General features: G+C 44.0%; 3 protein-coding genes across 7 annotated transcripts in view; all 3 read right to left on the bottom strand.

The window, feature by feature from the left end:
- The window catches only part of LOC109929682 (histone H2B 7-like), an 823,479-nt gene that overhangs the window by 584,026 nt on the left and 221,397 nt on the right, over positions 1–18,056 (bottom strand). The gene's annotated exons all lie outside the window — the stretch shown is intronic.
- The window catches only part of LOC125488138 (histone H2B 7-like), an 844,706-nt gene that overhangs the window by 605,265 nt on the left and 221,385 nt on the right, over positions 1–18,056 (bottom strand). The window lies entirely within an intron of this gene.
- LOC125488132 overlaps positions 1–18,056 on the bottom strand; it is a 52,762-nt gene that overhangs the window by 20,559 nt on the left and 14,147 nt on the right. The window contains exons 3-4 of one of the 2 annotated variants that reach the window (XM_048621020.1): positions 15,825–15,935; positions 7,849–7,897 (exon numbers count right to left, since the gene is read on the bottom strand). In XM_048621020.1, the coding sequence (XP_048476977.1) occupies positions 7,878–7,897; positions 15,825–15,935 (131 nt within the window). In that variant the 3' untranslated portion in view covers positions 7,849–7,877. Of the gene's footprint in view, positions 1–7,848; positions 7,898–15,824; positions 15,936–18,056 lie in introns of those variants that run through there. The other variant, XM_048621019.1, reaches the window with a different exon arrangement.

Here is an 18,056-nt window from a genome sequence, read left to right as displayed (position 1 = left end):
CGTCAGCCTTCCTGCTCCTATGATGCTGCTTGGCCTGCTGTGTTCATCCAGCTCTACACCTTGTTATCAGATTTTCCAGCATCTGCAGTTCCTACTATCTCTAAAGAAAACAACACCAGAAAGTGCTGGAGAAACTCAGCAGGTCTAACAGCATCTGTAGAGAGAGAGAGTTAACATTTTTAGTCCAGTGACCCTTCTGCAGAAGGGCTAGCTAAAGGGCTGGCAGACAAAACACAAGTGATTTCGTTTGGGACTCTGTGTACATCATGTTGGAGACTCACTTCAAGTGAAATCAAGCACATTATGTGGAAGCTAGCATTTTTGGTGTTTGTATTCACTGTTGTCCAATTCTATTTGCAAAATAAGTCAGAAATGTAAATGTCAGTGCTATAACCCATCCTCATAGCCTGATTTTTCAATACCGCATCAGGGTGTTACATAAGAACATAAGAACTAGGAGCAGGAGTAGGCCATCTGGCCCCTCGAGCCTGCCCCGCCACTTAATAAGATCATGGCTGATCTTTTTGAGACTGAGCTCCACTTACTCACCCACTCACCATAACCCTTAATGCCTTTACTGTTCAAAAATTTATCTAGCCTTGCCTTAAAAATATTCAGCGAGGTAGGTGTTGGAGAAAGGAACCATTTCATTGAAAACACGCAGTGCCTTGGAATGAATAGTGTGTGGTGTGTTTTCCTCTGTTTAAAGGAGGAGGCAAAACTATCCACATTACGTTGCTTTTCAGTCTCCATTAGTTTGCACTGAATGGATAATGATGCAACTTATGGAACGTGTTCAGAATGTGCAAGGAACCCTACAATTGGTAACAGTCTATAAGAAATAGGAACAGCAGTAGGCCACTCAACCCCTCGGGCCTGCTCCATCATTCAACAGGATCATGGCTGATCCAACATTCCCTATGACCACTTTGCCTGTAACCCTTGATTCTCTGACTGATCAAGAATCCATCCATCTCAGCCTTAAATATACACAAGGACTCTACCCCCACCCACACACCTCTCTGTGGCAAGGAGTTCCAAAGACACTCAACCCTCTGAGAGAAGATTTTTTTTCCTCATCTCAGTCTTCAATTGGCATCCCTTTATTCAGAGGCTGTGCCCTCTGGTCCTAGACTCTCCCATGATGGGGAAACATCCTCTCAGTATTGACCCTGTCAAGCCCCAATATGTTTCAATGAGATCGCCTTACATTCTTCTAAACTCCAGTGAGTCCCTACCTGTTTAGCTCATAAGACAATCCCCTCATACTGGGGATCATCCTAGTGGATAGAATCTAGTTCAAATGAATATTATTTGTCACTATTTATTAGACTGTGGGTTAGTCAAGGGTGGTTCACTTGGAAGGGCTGCTGGGTGATGCCACCAGTGTGGGTTGACTTCCCAAACCGACTGAGGTTACGATGTAGGACTGTCCGTCTCAACCTCTCCCTCACTTGAGTTGTGCTGACCCTCAGGTTAACCCACCACCAGGTGTGTCTCTCCAATGCAAGAGCAGGGCTATGGCAGTTTTGGTAAATTTTGGGCCTATATTTCAGTGAGCACAGAGTTTTAGTACACAGAAACAATTGACAACATAAACTATTTATTTTTGCTGCTCAGACAGGCAGAGAAAAATTCAATTTCTGTGCTTCTTATATCCCAGATGACAATGCCAATATGATGCATCACAACACAATGGTAAGCATGCAATTCTTAGTCGAACTCAAATCACTTATTTTCTTGCTACGCAAAGTCTGATTAGATTCTCTTGGAGAGTGAGAAATGTCCAGGGATATAGAATATACTTTGAAGGTGAGGAAGAGTAGGCCAAAAATGGATTGATTGACAAAGTGAGAGACCAACCACAGGATGGACAGGGAGAGAGAGAGAGAGATGGACGGGAAAAATGGCTAGAGAGAAAGAGAATGAGAGAGCGTGAGACAAAGAGGGATGCAGAAAATCGACAGCAACAAAGGGGCAAAGTGTGTAGATGATGAGGAGGGTGGAGGGAAAGACAATGAAATATGAAGAGAGAGATAAACATAGGAAGCACATTGAAAAGCGAGCATCATAGAGTCATACAGCATGGAAGCAGAACCTTCGGCCCAACTTGTCCGTGCCGACCAAGTATCTTAAACTGAACTAGTCCCATTTGCCTGCATCGTGCCCATATCCCTCTAAACCTTTCCTATCCAGGTACCTGTCCAAATATCTTTTAAATATTGTAATTGTACCAGCCTCCTCCACATCCTCTGGCAGCTCATTCCATACACACACCACCTTCTGCGCGAAAAAAGGTGTCCCTCATGTCCTATTCCCCCCCCTCACCTTAAACCTATGCCCTCTAGTTTTGGACTTCCCTAACCTGGGGAAAAGACCTTGGCTATTCACCTGATCGAAACCTCTCATGATTTTATAAGGTCACCCCTCACCCTCTGACACTCCAGGGGAAAAAAGTCCCAGCCTATCGAATCTCTCCTCATAACTCAAACTTTCCAGTCCCAGCAACATCCTTGTAAACTTTTTGTGTACCTTTTCTACTTTAACAGGGTGACCAGAATTATACACAGTATCCTAAAAATGGCCTCAGTAATGTCTTGTACAGCCACAACATGACATCCTGACTCCTATATTGGAAGCGCTGACCAATGAAGGCAAGCACGTCAAACACCACCTTCACCACCCTGTCTACCTATGACGCCACTTTCAAAGAAATATGCTCCTGCAGCCCGGGGTCCCTCTGTTCGACAACACTCCCCAGGGCCCTATCATTTACTGTGTAAGTCCTGCCCAGATTGCCTTACAAAATGCAACACCCTACATTTATCTAAATTAAACTCCATCTACCACTTTGGCACATTGGCCAATCTAATCAAGATCCCGTTGTACTCTGAGATAACCCTGTTCACAGACACCACGAACTTTGGTGTCATCCACAAACTTACCAACCATGCCTCCTTATATTCTCATCCAAATCGAGAAACCAAAAAGACAAAACAAAAAGAACAAGGTGTGCGGGTGGTGAGAAAGGGATTGACAGGAACCAAGAGATTGAGATAGGCGAATTTAAAAAAAACTTTCGAGAGGAGCAGAGGTACAGGATATCGGCAGATACTTTACAAACACCACTTTCCATGTTGCTCAATGCAGGGCGAATATTCTGATGTGCACGACAACAAATATGATGGAGTTACTTATGCTGCCTTGATCATGGATGGTTTGAATCAAAATGAATCTGCCTCGGTCATCAGGGAAGAGACATGCGTTTGTGTGGATGTGAAAACATAACTGTTGCAGTCTGCTTCTGTATGTTGCTTGCTGAAGCTCAACCGGTGAATTAATTTATCCCCCATCCCCCTCTCAGTCATCTGACGTGACGGAAATACAGCAAACGTTTCCCACCCAAGGCCTTCAGCTTCTGCTGGCTGCAGTACGAGAGAGAGAGGCCAACAAGATTTACATTTCTGCTGAAAGAGGTGTTTGTGAAGGTTTTTGTCTCAATAAAAATAAAGTCTACGTCCCATTGAAAGAAACAGGGTCCAACGCTGCCGGCTACATTTCTGGGGCGGCAAGGTGCCTATGGTTAGCACTGCTGCCTCACACCGCCAGGGACCCGGGTTCAATTCCAGTCTCGGGCCTCGGTCTGCGGGGAGTTTGCACATTCTCCCCATGTCTGTGTGGGTTTGCTCCGGGTATTCTGGTTTCCTCCCACAGTCCAAAGATGTGCAGCTTAGATGGATTGGCCATGCTAAATTGCCCATAGTGTTCAGGGATGTGTCGATTAGGTGGGTTATAGGGCTGGGTGTGGGTGGGATGCTTTGGGGGTCGGTGTGAACTTGTTGGACCGAAGGGCCTGTTTCCACACTGTAGGGATTCTATGAACACTGAAGATGTATGTATGCCAGAAAAGTGGAGAACTATTAGACATCAGAAACTATCAAGAACAAGTGAAAGCATGCAGGTACACAGGTTATATACGGGAAAACAGACTAATAAGTCATAAAATGTACGAAAATAAAACCCGAACAGGAGTAGGCCATTCTGCCCCTCGAGCCTGTTCTGCCATTCAGTGGCTGATCTGTAGCTTAGACCTGCCTTTGGCCCCTAACTCCTTAATGCCTCTGCTCAATAAAACATTATCTCTCTCAGATTTAAAACTCGTCCAGCATTCAATGTGGTTTGTGGAAGACAGTTCCAAACCCCTCTCACACTTTGCGCAATGTGCATTATCACCAAACAATTAATCTGGAGACCCAGGTAACATTCTGGGGAGTTGGATTCAAATCCTGCCACAGCAGACGGTTGCAGTTGAATGTAATGATAGCCTGGAATTAAGATCTTAATGATGATCCTGAAACCAATGCCAATTGTCAGGGAAAATAGATCAGCCTAATAGGATAAATATTGGCGAAACTTGAGTTAGACTTTAGAGACTCAACAGGTCTGGAGGGAGGGAGAGAGAGAGAGAAAAAGAAAAAGAAAGAAAGAAAAAAAAAATTCTGAGCCCTGAGACAGTTCCTCAGAACTAGAAGCTTCTAGTAAAAGGCAGTGTGTGTTATGAAGTTTGGGTGCGGGAGGTGAAAGATAAATGGAGATAGTGTCCAGAGAGAGAGAGAGAAATCGTAGGCAGACAAAGGGCTGGTTGATAGAAAACCAGGGCAGAAGAGAAGCTGGATAATAGAGATGATGAGGAGTTGACAATGTGTTAACACTGCTGGAAGTAACCCATATGGGAGTGTTGGGAGTGGGTTAACAACCTCTGTCAACAACTGTCAACAATTCCTTACTCTCCTTTCCCTTTGTTTCTTTCTGGGCACCGTCTCCATCTCTTCTGTTCTGAAGAAGGGTCACTGAATTTGAAATGTTAACTGTACTTTCTTTCTGTACAGATGCTCCCAGACCTGCTGAGTTGCCCCGAGCACTTTCTGTTCTTGGTTCAGATCTCCAACGAGCACAGTGCCTTGTCTTATTTTAGGATCTCCATCCGTCTGTCACTCTCTCCCAGCCCCTGAACCGTTATTTAGGAATCATGAAAGAGGAAGGCAGGAGTAGGCCATTCAGCATCTCAGTTCCACCATTTAATGAGATCATGGCTGATCTGTGACCTAACTCCACACGGGAACCCTTTGTTTCACAATATCTCTCTCGGATTGAAAATTACCAACTGATCGAGCAACTACTGCCATTTGTGGAAGGGAGTTCCAAACCTCTCCCACCCTTTGTGTGTAGAATTGCTTCCTAACATCTCTCCTGAATGGTGTGGCCCTAGTTCTCAGACTATGCATTCCCTAGTTCTAGAATCCCCAATCAGAGCAAATAGTTTCTATTTATAAACCCTGTCTTTCCTGTTAATGTCTTGAAGACTTCAATCAGATCACCCTTTAACCTTTTAAATTCTGAAGAGACCAGGCTTAATTTGTCTAATCTCTCCTCATAACTTAACCCCTTTCGTCGAGGTGACATTCTTGTGAACTTACAGTGTACTCCCTCCAAGGCCAATCTATACTTCCTAAGGTGTAGTGCACAGATCTGCTCCAAGCTGGGTCTAACCATGGTTTTGTATAACTGCAGCACTACTTCTGAGTCCTTTTACTCCAGTCCTCTGGATATAAAAGCCAGCATTTCATTGGCTGTCTTGATGATTTTCTTCAATGTGAATGAAGATTGGCTAACTAGGCTGTTATCAGATTGAGAGGTCTGCCACAAGGATCAGTATTGCTTACACTTAATGTCATGAGCTGTGTAAATGGACTTTGTGCATTGTAGCGAAAAGCTTCTTTCTTTACAAACTTCGGTGGAGATAACAAACTGTGGGGAGGTCACAAAGTTGGTTTAATAGGTTAGCAACAGATTAAGTGAATGGGCAGAAAAAGAGTTTATATGTAGGAAAATGGGAGTATTCAGTTGGATAGTACAAACTAACCATCAGAGTATGATTTGGATGGGAAGGGGACTGAGAATTTTTTTATTCATTCATGGGATGTGGGCGTCACCGGCTGGGCCAGCATTTATTGCTCATCCTGAATTGCCAAGAGGGCAGTTAGAGTCAACCGCACTGCTGCGGCTCTGGAGTTACAAGTAGGCCAGACCTGGTAAGGATGGCAGATTTCCTTCCCTGAAGGACATTAGTGAACCAGATGGGTCTTTCCTGGACAATCGACAAGATTGCTATTAAACTCGGATTTCCAGCTTATTATTGAATTCAAATTCTACCATCTGCTTTGGAGGGATTTTAACATAGATCTCCCAGAATATGACTGAGGTCTCCATAGTAACAGTCTAGTGATATACCACAGTACAGAAAAATCTGGCAGCTCGCACATAAAGTAACACTTTACTTTAAAAAAAAGGCACAGTAAGCTTTGCAAGAGAAGGTGGATTTTGTTACAAGCTTTATTGGAACAAAAACTTTTGAAATTTCCTGCAGGATGTTGGTAAGGCCATATGCAAAGACTACATTGACTTTATCCCTTATTTAAAAAGAGATCCACTTGCATTGTAGACTATTCATAGAATATGTTCTTGTCTGCTTCCAGGCCTGAAAGGGTGCACGTTATGGTCAAAGATTATGTAGTTTGGGCTTATTCACAATGCAACAAAGATGCAGGAGAGGTGATCTTATCAGATGTGTGGAGGTGATTTTTAAAAAAAAGATACTGAGTTATTGAGATACTTGCAGTTGTGAGGAAATGAACTGGAGAGGGGGAATAGGGTCGATTCAGATAAATGGGTCCACAGTTATAATGAGGAATTTCTATTTGTGGTTGTGGAGGGGGTAGCGTTGTTAATCTTTGGAACTGTTAAGCTCAGAAAGCAGTGGGAGCTGCGTTACTGATGGCACACAGAGTTATGGTCGCCTGAAAATAGCTTTCACACCATAAGGCATAGGAACAGGTGCAGGCCATTCAGCCCCTCAAGCCTGCCATCCAGTAGGATTGTGGCTGATCCAACATTCCTCACATCGATTTTCCTGCCTTTTCCATTGATTTCCTGACTGATCAAGAATCTGTCTATCTCAGACTTAAATATACACAAGGACTCGGCTCCCACACACAGCCCTCTGGGGCAAGGCATTCCAAAGACTCCTCAACACTCTGAGAGAAGAAATTCTTCCTCATCTCAGACTTCAAATGGCACTCCTTTATTTTGAGACTGTACCTTCTGGATCTAGACTCTCCCAGGAGGGGGAAACATCCCCTCAGCAGGTACCTTATCAAGCCCCTATATGTTTCAATGAGATCACCTCTCATTCTTCTAAACTCCAGTGAGTAGAGTCACAACCTGTTTAACCTTTGCTCATAAGACAATCCCTGCATCCCAGGAAACATCCAAGTGAACCTTCTCTGAACTTCCTCCAATGAAATTATATGTTTTCCTCAATAAAGAGAATAAAATTACTCACAGTGTTCCAGATGTGGAGTTGCACCAAGACTTCCTCACTCTTATACACCACCTGCCTTGAAATAAGGGCTAGTATTCCATTAGCCTTCCTGATGACCTCATTACAACAGAGATACATGTATGGAGTGAGTGTGAGCGGTAAAGTTGATTCCAATTCACAATCAGAATGTAAAGCATCCTATTGATTAGATTGAGAAGGTTCGAGGTCCCGAATTCGCTCCATCTGCTTCATTTCTTTACGCTTGTTGTGAGTTGGCAAATATGTACTGCACGTCAATTCAGAAAATATTATTGGCTTATTGGTGTTTTGGGGGTCCGTTTTAAACACAACCATGTAATGTGGAGATAGTGGGACTGCCAATGCTGGAGAATCTGAGATAACAAGATTTCTGAAGAAGGGTCCAGACCCGAAACGTCAGCTTTCCTGCTCCTCTGATGCTGCTTGGCCTGCTGTTTTCATCCAGCTCTACGCCTTGTTATCTCATGTAATGTGGATCTTTAATAAATGTGTTTCAAAGACAATGTTAGTAACCTATTTTAAACTATATCAGGACATTAAACCATGCCCAAAGGTGGTTTTGGAAGGCCAGCAGAATAATGTGAATTTCTTCTTTTGAAACTCACATCTGCAAATGGAGAGAACAAAGCAATATTGGCAATGACAACCGTACACTGTGGATGTCACAGCGAGTCTTGTGCAATTAGAAGAATAATAAATCGTGCAGACTCTGAGGGGTCTCAAATCTCTGGGGATATTCTGGGGTATGCCTGATGCACAAAACGGTAGAGAATTATTTAGCCAAAAGCTTTCACCACTATTCAGTGTTCTGAGTAAGGCTAGTTGCAACTACCCCATTGGATCCAGTCTCATTAACTGCAATGTGACCACAATTACGCAAGCAATCCCGTTGCACTCAAATGAGGAACAAACTGTGCACATTGTGTAACTGTTTGGGTCGTGGAACGCAACAGGTTCGGTTGTCTTCGGTTTAATATTTCTGTGGCAGTTGCTTTAAGTTATTCACCTCGAACTGAGCTATAGCTATAAAGCAGCATTGCACTTGATAACTACTTAAAAGTATCACAAATCAGTTGGTACGACGGTGATGCCAGCAGAGCGGGTTCAATTCCCACACCGGCTGAGGTTACTCTGAAGGACTCTCCTTCTCAACATCTCCCCTCGGTTGAGGCGTGGTAATCCTCAGATTAAACCACCGGCCAGTCGTCTCTTTAATGCAAGACTATGGTGACTTCACTCTCTACCATTGAACTGAAAAAAGGGAAAACGAGCACGGATCTTGAAGAATGTCTGGGCCATTTGAAGCCTGCACCATCCACAGTGTCAGAAGCAGCGACTATTAATTTTCCTTTTGTATAAATTGCATACTGTTGCATTGAATCGTGCCGTGAAATAAATTGGTACTGAATGGAGAGGTGCCTACAAGAAATCTCGTCTGTCCGTTTATATTCCCTGGCAAAGTGCCACCCAGCATATTGATGATGTCCAGCTCCCTCCATCAGTGTCCTCCCTCACCACTATCGCCTGCTGTTGAGGTCCCGCTCTCTCACTCACTGTCCTCACCATCGACCCCTATTGTAGAAGTCAAGTTGGAGCAGCCAGTTCCCTCACTGAATGCCTGCCCTCACCATCAACCCTTTGCTCACTGTCCTCCCTCACCATTGCGGCAACTGGAGGTCCAGCTCACTCACTCTTCGTCAACCCTCACCATCGCCCCCTGCTGTGGAGGTCCAGTTGGACTGCCCAGCTCCCTCGCTCACTACCCACCCTCACCATCGCCCCCTGCTGTGGAGCTCCAGTTGGACTGCCCTGCTCTCTCGCTCACTACCCACCCTCACCACCGCCCCCTGCTGTGGAGGTCCAGTTGGACTGCCCTGCTCTCTCGCTCACTACCCACCCTCACCACCGCCCCCTGCTGTGGAGGTCCAGTTGGACTGCCCTGCTCCCTCGAACACTATCCTCCCACCATTGTCCCCTGCTGTGGAGGTCCAGGTGGACAGCCAAGGTTCCTCCATCCTTTCCCCCTATCCCAAACCCGACCCCGGCACCATCGCCTCCTGCTGTGGAGATCTAGTTGGACTGTGTGGCTCGTTTGCTCAGTGCAAAATACACCTTCTGACAAACTGCGCAGTAAACTTGTTTTCAAATGTGTAATAAACTTAGGTTCGATTGTGTAAGATGCCCAAGTTAATTTGCGTCTGAAGCTTACGTTCTATTTTGTGAGGAGAATGTTAATATGTAAAATAAACTTACGTTTGTGGATACGCTTTGGTTTATTGCAGTAATACATTTCTTTTCAATTGTTTAATAAATTTCAATTTTACGATAAGAACCTATGTCAATTTGTATAATAAACACATGTGCCACTGGAAATGCATTCAATTTGTACCCACTAGATAAAAACGTCAGAGATAGTAAAAACTGCCGACGCTGGAGTCAGAGATAACACAGTGTGGATCTGGATGAACACAACAGGCCAGGCAGCATCAGAGGAGCAGGAAAGCTGACGTTCCGGGTCGGGACCGTTCTTCAGAAAGGCTTTCCTGCTCCTCTGATGCTGCCTGGCCTGCTGTGTTCCTCCAGCTCCACACTGTTATCTCGAGCTAAAAACGTGATTTCTTGCTGTTTCACGTGGAAAACTGCAGTTTTGTGTACTGCCTCGTCTGACTGCTGCGGAGAGAGGGAGGGAAACAGAGAGGGAGAGGCGGCTCCGGGTTAGATATTGTCTACTGGTTTCTCCAGAGCATCCTCCAACTCCAGAAACGATGACTGTTTGCTATGTTTCGTACCTGGGGAAGATGTGTTTAAGCTGTGGGAGCTGGGAACAAACTGAACGAACTGTGATTTCGGAAGAGAGGGGAAATTGAGTGACCGAATTGGGGGTATTTCATGGTGAGTCCGGAAACCATGAATCTTTTCTACTGTGTAGAGCTCCAGGAGTGAGAAATATCGCGTTCACTTTGTGTGTGTGTGTGTGTGTGAGAGAGAGAGAGTGCGAGAGTCAGGGACTTGCCCCCAGTGGGAGAGAGGGATTGTGAAAGTTCATCGAGAGATGTGGAATGGTGAGTATGACCTCTTTACTCCTCATGTCCGTCTCCCTTCACCTGGATCTGCTCCTTTCTGTCCTTCACTGTCCCCGTCTCCAATTATCTGTCTTTCTGCTTCTAACACCTTCTGCGTCTCGTACTTTCTCACTACTTATCTGTTTACTTTTAAAATTTGAGGAAAAAATAGACAAATATGCTGGGAATCAGAAACAAAAACCAAAATTGCTGGAGAAACTCAGTAGCTCAGGCAGCATCTTTGGAGAGAATACGGAGTTATAATGTTTCAGGTCTAGTGACCATTCTTCTGAAGCTGGTGTGTAAGCACTGGGATAAGGCCACAGGCAGAAGGTGCTCAGGACGTAAAATATTCAGCATGTTGCAGGGTCCCCAAGCAGAAAATTAGAAGCTGTTTTTTCCACCTTGTGTTGAGCTTGGCTGGGGCACTGCGGCAAGACCCCGAGTCAGAAATATTGGCTGGGATGGAACAAAGTGTGGTGCTGAAATGGTAGTCAACCAGAAGCTCAGGGTCATTTTAACGGACAGAATGTAGGTGTGCTCCTTACCCCAATGTCCTTATCCCAAACCCACACACCAGGCCTTGTCATCACATGGGCTGCTACCACATCAACCCAACGTCAGCCACTGACAGTCCCCATTAGCAGCTATTAATTCTCCCAGGCTGACCTTCACTCGCTCCTTTGTCTGCCCAAATGTTTTTTCTCTCTTTCCGGGCTCCCTCTCCACCTATCATTTACTCTTTCTCCCTCCAACCTTCTCCAGTATGTATATATCAACATTTTCCTCACTAGCATCAGTTCTAAAGAAGGGTCACTGGTCCCAAAATGTTTAATTCTGATTTCTCTCCACAGAAGCTGCCTGACCTGTTGAGTTTTTTTCCAGAAATTTGTGGTTATATATTTTTTTAAATTGACTTTCTTTTCATTCATTCATAAGATGTGAGCATCACCGAAAGAGCCAGGTCTTACTACCCATCCTTAATTACCTAGAGGGCAGTTAAGGGTCAGCCACATTGCTGTGGGTCTGCAGTCACATGTAGGCCAAACCAGGTAAGGATAGCAGATTTCCTTCCCTGAAAGACATTAATGAACCAGATGGGATTTTCTGACAATGATCGTCATTAGGCTCTTACTTCCAGGTTTTATTTTAATGGAAGTCAAATCCTGCTGTCTGCCATGGCAGGATTTGAACCCAGGTCTTTATTTGCTTCTCTGGATTAATAGGTGAATGATAATGCCATGAGGATGTCACCTGTCCTGGGAATGAGCTGGGAGGCAATGTTCAACTTTGGCTGCCAATCAGGCACATTCAATGACTTAACCATTGCACACTGTACTCTGATGATTAAATCATTCACTCCTCTTCCTGAAGGAAGACCCTGAGAACCACAGGAAATGAGTGAAGTGATCATGAAGGAGATGATTAGGAAGAAATAGAAGTCCAACAGGAGAAATGTGGTGCTGTGCTAAGTCGTCTGTCTCGTCATTCTGTGATCCATCGTGGTTTCAGTCACCAAAAGAGGTTGAACCATGACCCTTCGACCCTACTTCTCATCAAGAAGCGACGGTCAAACCCAGAAATCGGAAGCTAATCGTTTTTTTGAATGCATCTAACGTTTATGTTGAGTGTATTGAATTTGGTTGTAGCCATTTAAGGAATGCAGTGGTGTAAAGGTAATGTTGCTGGGTTGGTAATCTAGAACACCCAGGTTAATGGTCTGGAGATGTGGATTGAAATCTCACCATGGTAGATGATAAAATTTGAACTCAGTACAAATCTGGAGTAAAAAAAGTTCATTTAAGGATGACCACTCTCAATTGTTGTAAGAACCCATTGGGTTCACTATTACCTTTAGGGAAGGAAATCTGCTGTCCTTACCTGTTTTCTGTCGAGATGTGACTCCTGAGACACACATAACGTGGTTGACACTCAACTGTCCTCTGAAATGGCCTTGCAAGCTATACTAACCCTTTCTCAAGGGCAACTAGGAACGGACGCTAAATGCTGGCTAGCGATTCTCATGTACACCAAGAAAACAAAAAAAAAGTTTGTTTTGCTGAATGCAAGTGACTAGTCGGCTCTTGTAACTTTTAGCTCGAGCTGGCACAAGAACCTTGTGTAACCAAAACTAATATTATTTATGGACTGTTGTTTCTTGGAAAGAAAAACATTTATTGCCCATTCCTAATTGCCCAAAGGGACAGTTGGGATGAAAGCACATTGCTATGGATCTGGAGTCACATCTCGGCTGGACTGGATAAAGTCTTTCCCCTAAAGGAACTGTATTTGGCGGTACTTATTCGATGGGCTGAAGGGCCTCTTCCATCCTGTATGATTGGATAAGAAGCTCTGCAGTCTCCTGACTGTGTATGGGGGAGAGAGTGTGCAGTTCGGGAGAAGCCACAAGTATGGAACAATTGGCAGGGAGCAACAGAAAGCACACAATCAGAACCCATCTTCGGAAGACACATTGGAAACAGCAAGTGATTCGATTCCCACATCGAGCATCATACTCCCGTTGTGGAGACGCGAACAGTGTATTTTGACAGATCCTTTCTGTCCCCTGTGGAAAGCTAACAAAAGAATGGTGTATTGCCATAATAACACGGAACGCATGTTAAAATGTTAGCTTGTGGGCATTCTGCAAACATTGTGAAAATATCTTCTGAATGGAGCCAAGGTTTTGATACATTAGTATCGAACTGTACACATGGAGTGAGAAGTATATCCCGTGGTTATATCATAGAACAGGGACTGAATTGAAATGAAAGACAAATAAACGTGTAGCAAATGAGCAAATCCAATGTAGACCGGGTTACATTGGGGAAAGAGTCACATGGATAACCATGAGCCGCTAAGTCCATTAGATATAGTAGCAGAATTAAATCATTCAGATCATCGATTCTGATCTGCCATTCGATCACAGCAGATTGGGGTTAAGAAAACATTCTCCTGCCTGCTCCTCATAACCCTCGATCCCCTGATCAATCGAGAACATCTCTATCTCCATCTTAAAGGCACTCACTGATTTGGCCTCCACAGTCCTCTGCACCAATAAGTTCCCAAGATTCACCGCTCCCAACTCCAACTGACAAAATTCCTCCTCATCTCAGTTCTAAAGTATCATCCCTTCCCTTCACTTTCAGGCCTGCAGTAACAGAAAATATACCTGCAAGTAGATGGGTAAATGGACAGTCTGAAGTAAGGTAAGAAGTAGGGTGTTTGATAAAGATAGCAGCCTGGTGAAAAATCATTGACCACTGGAGCCAACCCTATACATAAACTGCATGAACCTGAGGACATGCACTGCAAACTGCTTTATTTCAAAACTTCAGCATGCATGGGCTCTGTTACTTATTTAAGTGACAAAAAAGGACCATGTCAGATAAGAGACAATCTAAACTATTTCCCCTTGACATTCTGTGGGTATTACCCAGTGCTGATTATCCCATTATTCAAAGTATGGGGATACCATTAACTGGAACCTGAACTTAAACAACCAATCACTTTAGCTCCTATGGTGTACAATTTGGTCCCTTTACTTGATAAAGGATGTGAATGGCGAATGGGCCAATATTTGGCTGACGGAGTTTGACCTGGATAAGTGTAAGGTTATCCATTTTGGTTGGAAGATTAAAAAAGTGACATTCCCTAAACAGAGAGAATCTTCAAGAGTGTTTCGGTGCAGAGGGTTCTGGGTGTCCTTCTGCATGTATCATAGAAAATGTGTATGTGGGATGCGGGTGTCATTGACTGGCAAGCATTTATTGCCCGTCCCTAAATGCCTTTGAACTGATTGGCTTGCTAAGCCATTTCAGAGGGTAATTGAGAGTCAACCTTGCTTTGCATCTAGAGTCACATGTAGACCAGACGACGACAACAGAGCCTCTCTGCTCCTATGATGCTGCTTGGCCTGCTGTGTTCATCCAGCCCTGCACCTTGTTGTCTCGAGGACAACAGATTTCCTTCCCTGAAAGCCATGAGTGAATCAGATGGGTTTTTCCACAGACAATTGGCAATGGTTTCAACTCTTATTTCCAGATTTTCTTATTGAATTCAAATTCCACCATTTGCTGCAGTTATGTTTGAACTGGGTTCCCTAGAACATGAGCTGAGTTTCTGGATTAATAACCCTAGCGATAATACCACTAGGCCATCACCTCCTGGTGCACATTAGTTAGCACTTTAATATTAATTGTGCCGTAGAATTGTCTTGGAGAGAGAAACTACAGGGTTCTATTTCCGTTTGCTACTCATCATTGCTCAGTTGCTGAAATGTGTAACATATTTTCCTCTATTTTGTTGAGGATTTCTTTCATTTGTCCTGATAAAACATTTGGACACGACAGTCTATTGTGCAACAATATTCAACCATGTGGTGATATTCTGGTGAGCTCATCATTGAAGGGAATGCGAACAAACATTGAATTGAGGGATGAAGGAATGAGAAATCGAAGGTTTGGATGGATTTATCTAACTGAAAACAACTGAGTAGAAAACAGATTGAAGGAGAAAATATATCAGACTCTGTAAAATTTAGGTAGGCTCCAACAGCAACTCTGACACTTAAAAATTCCATTCGGGAAAAACAATGATTCTTATTTGATGTTGGTAAGGCCACTTTTCGAGAACTATATATAATTCTGGTTGTCCTGCTATCGGAAGAATATTATTAAATTGGAGAAGGTGCAGAGAAAATTTACAAGGATGTTACTGGGACTGGAGGGTTCGAATTATAAGGAGAAAGTGGATAGTCTGGGACTTCTTTCCCTGGACCATATGAGGTTGAAGTGTGGCCTTTATAGAGGTTTATAAAATCATGATGGGCATAGATAAGGAGAATAGCCAAGCTCTTTAACCCTAGGATAGATGAGTTCAAAACCAGAGGGCATAGGTGTAAGGTTAAGGGGAAAGATTTAAAAGGGACCTGAGGAGCAACTTTTTCACACAGATGGTGGTTTGTATGTGGAATGCACTGTCAGAGAAAGTGGTAGATGCAGGTATATTTGCCAAATTTAGAAGACGTTTGGACAGGCCATAGTCTGTGGATCATGGGGCTGTTGTCTCTCTAGAGACAGAGAGAGGGGACTGGTTTGCATTTTCATCTGAGGGTCACCACGCCTCAGGCGAGGGATGAGGTGTAGAAGTAGAGTCATTCATAGTAACCTCAGTCAGTATGGCAGTTGAACCCATGCTGTTGGCACCATTCTGCATTAGCAAACTAGCCACCCAGCTAACTGTCTGCCAATGTAATGGGGAATACACCAAGGAAAAAAAAACAGAAACGAGTGTAAGGGAACATCGAAGATTCAAAACCAAAGCAGTAATGGCAATTTTACCTGGCAGTGGCAAGCTGCTTCTGAAATATTCGACAATGATGACCACCATCACAATGAGCACGAAGAGACTGAGGCAGAGATGCACCAAATTCACTGCAGTGTGATCTCGTTCTGTTCAAGGAGAAGAACCCAGTTTAGATCGCTGTGTGTTCAGGAGCTCGAGAGGCTGAGAGAAATGATTGAGAAGCAGAGGGGCATCGAACCCCTCATTGTAGAGACGGCCAACATTAGAATGGTTACAATGAGTGCCAACAAGGTAGGATCAGGAAGGAAGTATTGGAATGTAACCATCTTTTCCATAAAATTGAGGAAAGGGAGGCTTAGGATTTGCCAGAATTTGTCGATGGAAGGGATTTCCATAACCCAGAACATTTACAATACAAGAAGAGGCCCTTCAGCCAATTGAAGCTGTACTGCCAAAAATAGTTACCTGCATTAGTCCCACTTTCCCACATTAGGCCCATATCCTTAAATATTATGAAACTGCAAGTACTCATCTGAGTAATTTTTAAAGATAGTGAGGTTACCTGTCTCCCAGGCAATGCATTTCAGACCTCTACACCCTCTGGTTGATAAAGAGATCCTTAAATCCCCTCTAAACCTCCTGCCTTTCACTTAAAAATGATGCCCCCTTTGTTACTGACCCTTCGACTAAGGGGAACAGCTGCTTCCTATGCCCCTCATAATCTTCCACACCTCTATCAGATTCCTCCTTCTCTGCTCGAAAGAAAACAAACTGAGTTTTTTGGCCTCTTCTCATCGCTGAAATGCTCCATCGCAGGCAGCATCCTGGTGAATCTCCTCTGCACCCCTTCCATTGCAATCACATCCTACATATGGTGTGGAGACTGGACTTGCATACAGTGACAGTTGAGGCTGGGACTTTTTTCCCCTGGAGTGGAGGAGGTTGAGGGTGACCTTATCGAGGTACATTAAATCATGAGGGACATAGGGAAGGTGAATGGGCAAAGTCATCCCCAAGATAGGGGAGTCCAAAACTAGACGGGAGAGGTTTCAGGTGAGAGGGGAAAGATTGAAGAGGGACTTGAAGAGCAACTTTTTCACGCAGAGCCTGGTGTGTATATGGAATGAGGTGCAAGAGGAAGTGGTAGAGGCAGGTAGAATTACAACATTTAAAAGACTTTTGGACAGGTACATGGATTGGAGAAGTTTAGAAGGATATGGGTGAAATGCAGGCAAATGGAACTAGGTCAGATGGAACAAACCATCAAAGGTGAGGGACGGGTAAGGAAGAGGCTACATTGACAGCATTGATGGACACCCTCTCTGAGGACACACGGGCATGAATATAACTGTACAAGAGGGACATTGGGTCTGATTTCTAGGGATATGGGCCAAATTCTGGCAAATGGGACTAGATTTATTTAGGATATCTGGTCAGCATGTACAAGTGAGACAGAAGGGCCTGTTTCCATGCTGTATATGTCTCTGGCTGTGATTAAGTACTACCACATTCAACTGAATAACTTCCCCACTACCAAACCACCCTTTCTTTTAATGCTCCTTTTTAACTACCAATCACTGCCAGAACTTAGATAACAAGGTGTAGAGCTGGATGAACACAGCATGTCAAGCAGCATCATAGGAGCAGGAAGGCTGACGTTTCGGGCCTAGACCCTCAGAACTTAGTTTGCTTTTTAATTTTTTTAACCCAGAAGTACTATCACAAACAACTGAGTCACTTGCCCACCAGCACAATCACTGTGACTATTTTTTTTTGCTTCATTCCCCCTTAACTGTGAACCACCACCAATAAATCACCCATGTCGCTAATTTGATACTGACATGACAATGAACATCATCAAAAGTGAGGGGGTTGTAGGGAAAGGGGCTAAACCAAAATGGACTTGGACGGTGGAATAAAATACTATATCCCCACTGTGCCCACATCTCTCTAAAGGCATTGACAGCACTTGTACACAACAAATGCTCCCTCTACGATGACACCCAGGCATGAACATAACTGTAGAGGAGGGGCTGGGGTCTGCTTTTTTTTATTCTAATAAATCTGTTCAGAGATACTATTGAACACCTCTAGAGCAGGTGGGGCTTGAACCCAGGTCTCTTGGCTCAGGGGAAGGGATACTGCCCCTGTACCACAAGAGGCCCCCAGAGGGGCTGACTTTTTCTTTTTCTTTTTTCTGCCTAATAGTATCCTTTATTTTCTTTTTTCTCCAAATCATCCATGCTTTTGTATGTAGTTGTTTCCTG

Source organism: Rhincodon typus, unplaced genomic scaffold (genome assembly GCF_021869965.1).
Source record: "Rhincodon typus isolate 14 unplaced genomic scaffold, sRhiTyp1.1 hic_rhity00000051, whole genome shotgun sequence".
NCBI lineage: Eukaryota > Metazoa > Chordata > Chondrichthyes > Orectolobiformes > Rhincodontidae > Rhincodon > Rhincodon typus.
Note: the sequence above shows the minus strand (reverse complement) of the source record. Positions and strands in the feature narration are given on the sequence as shown.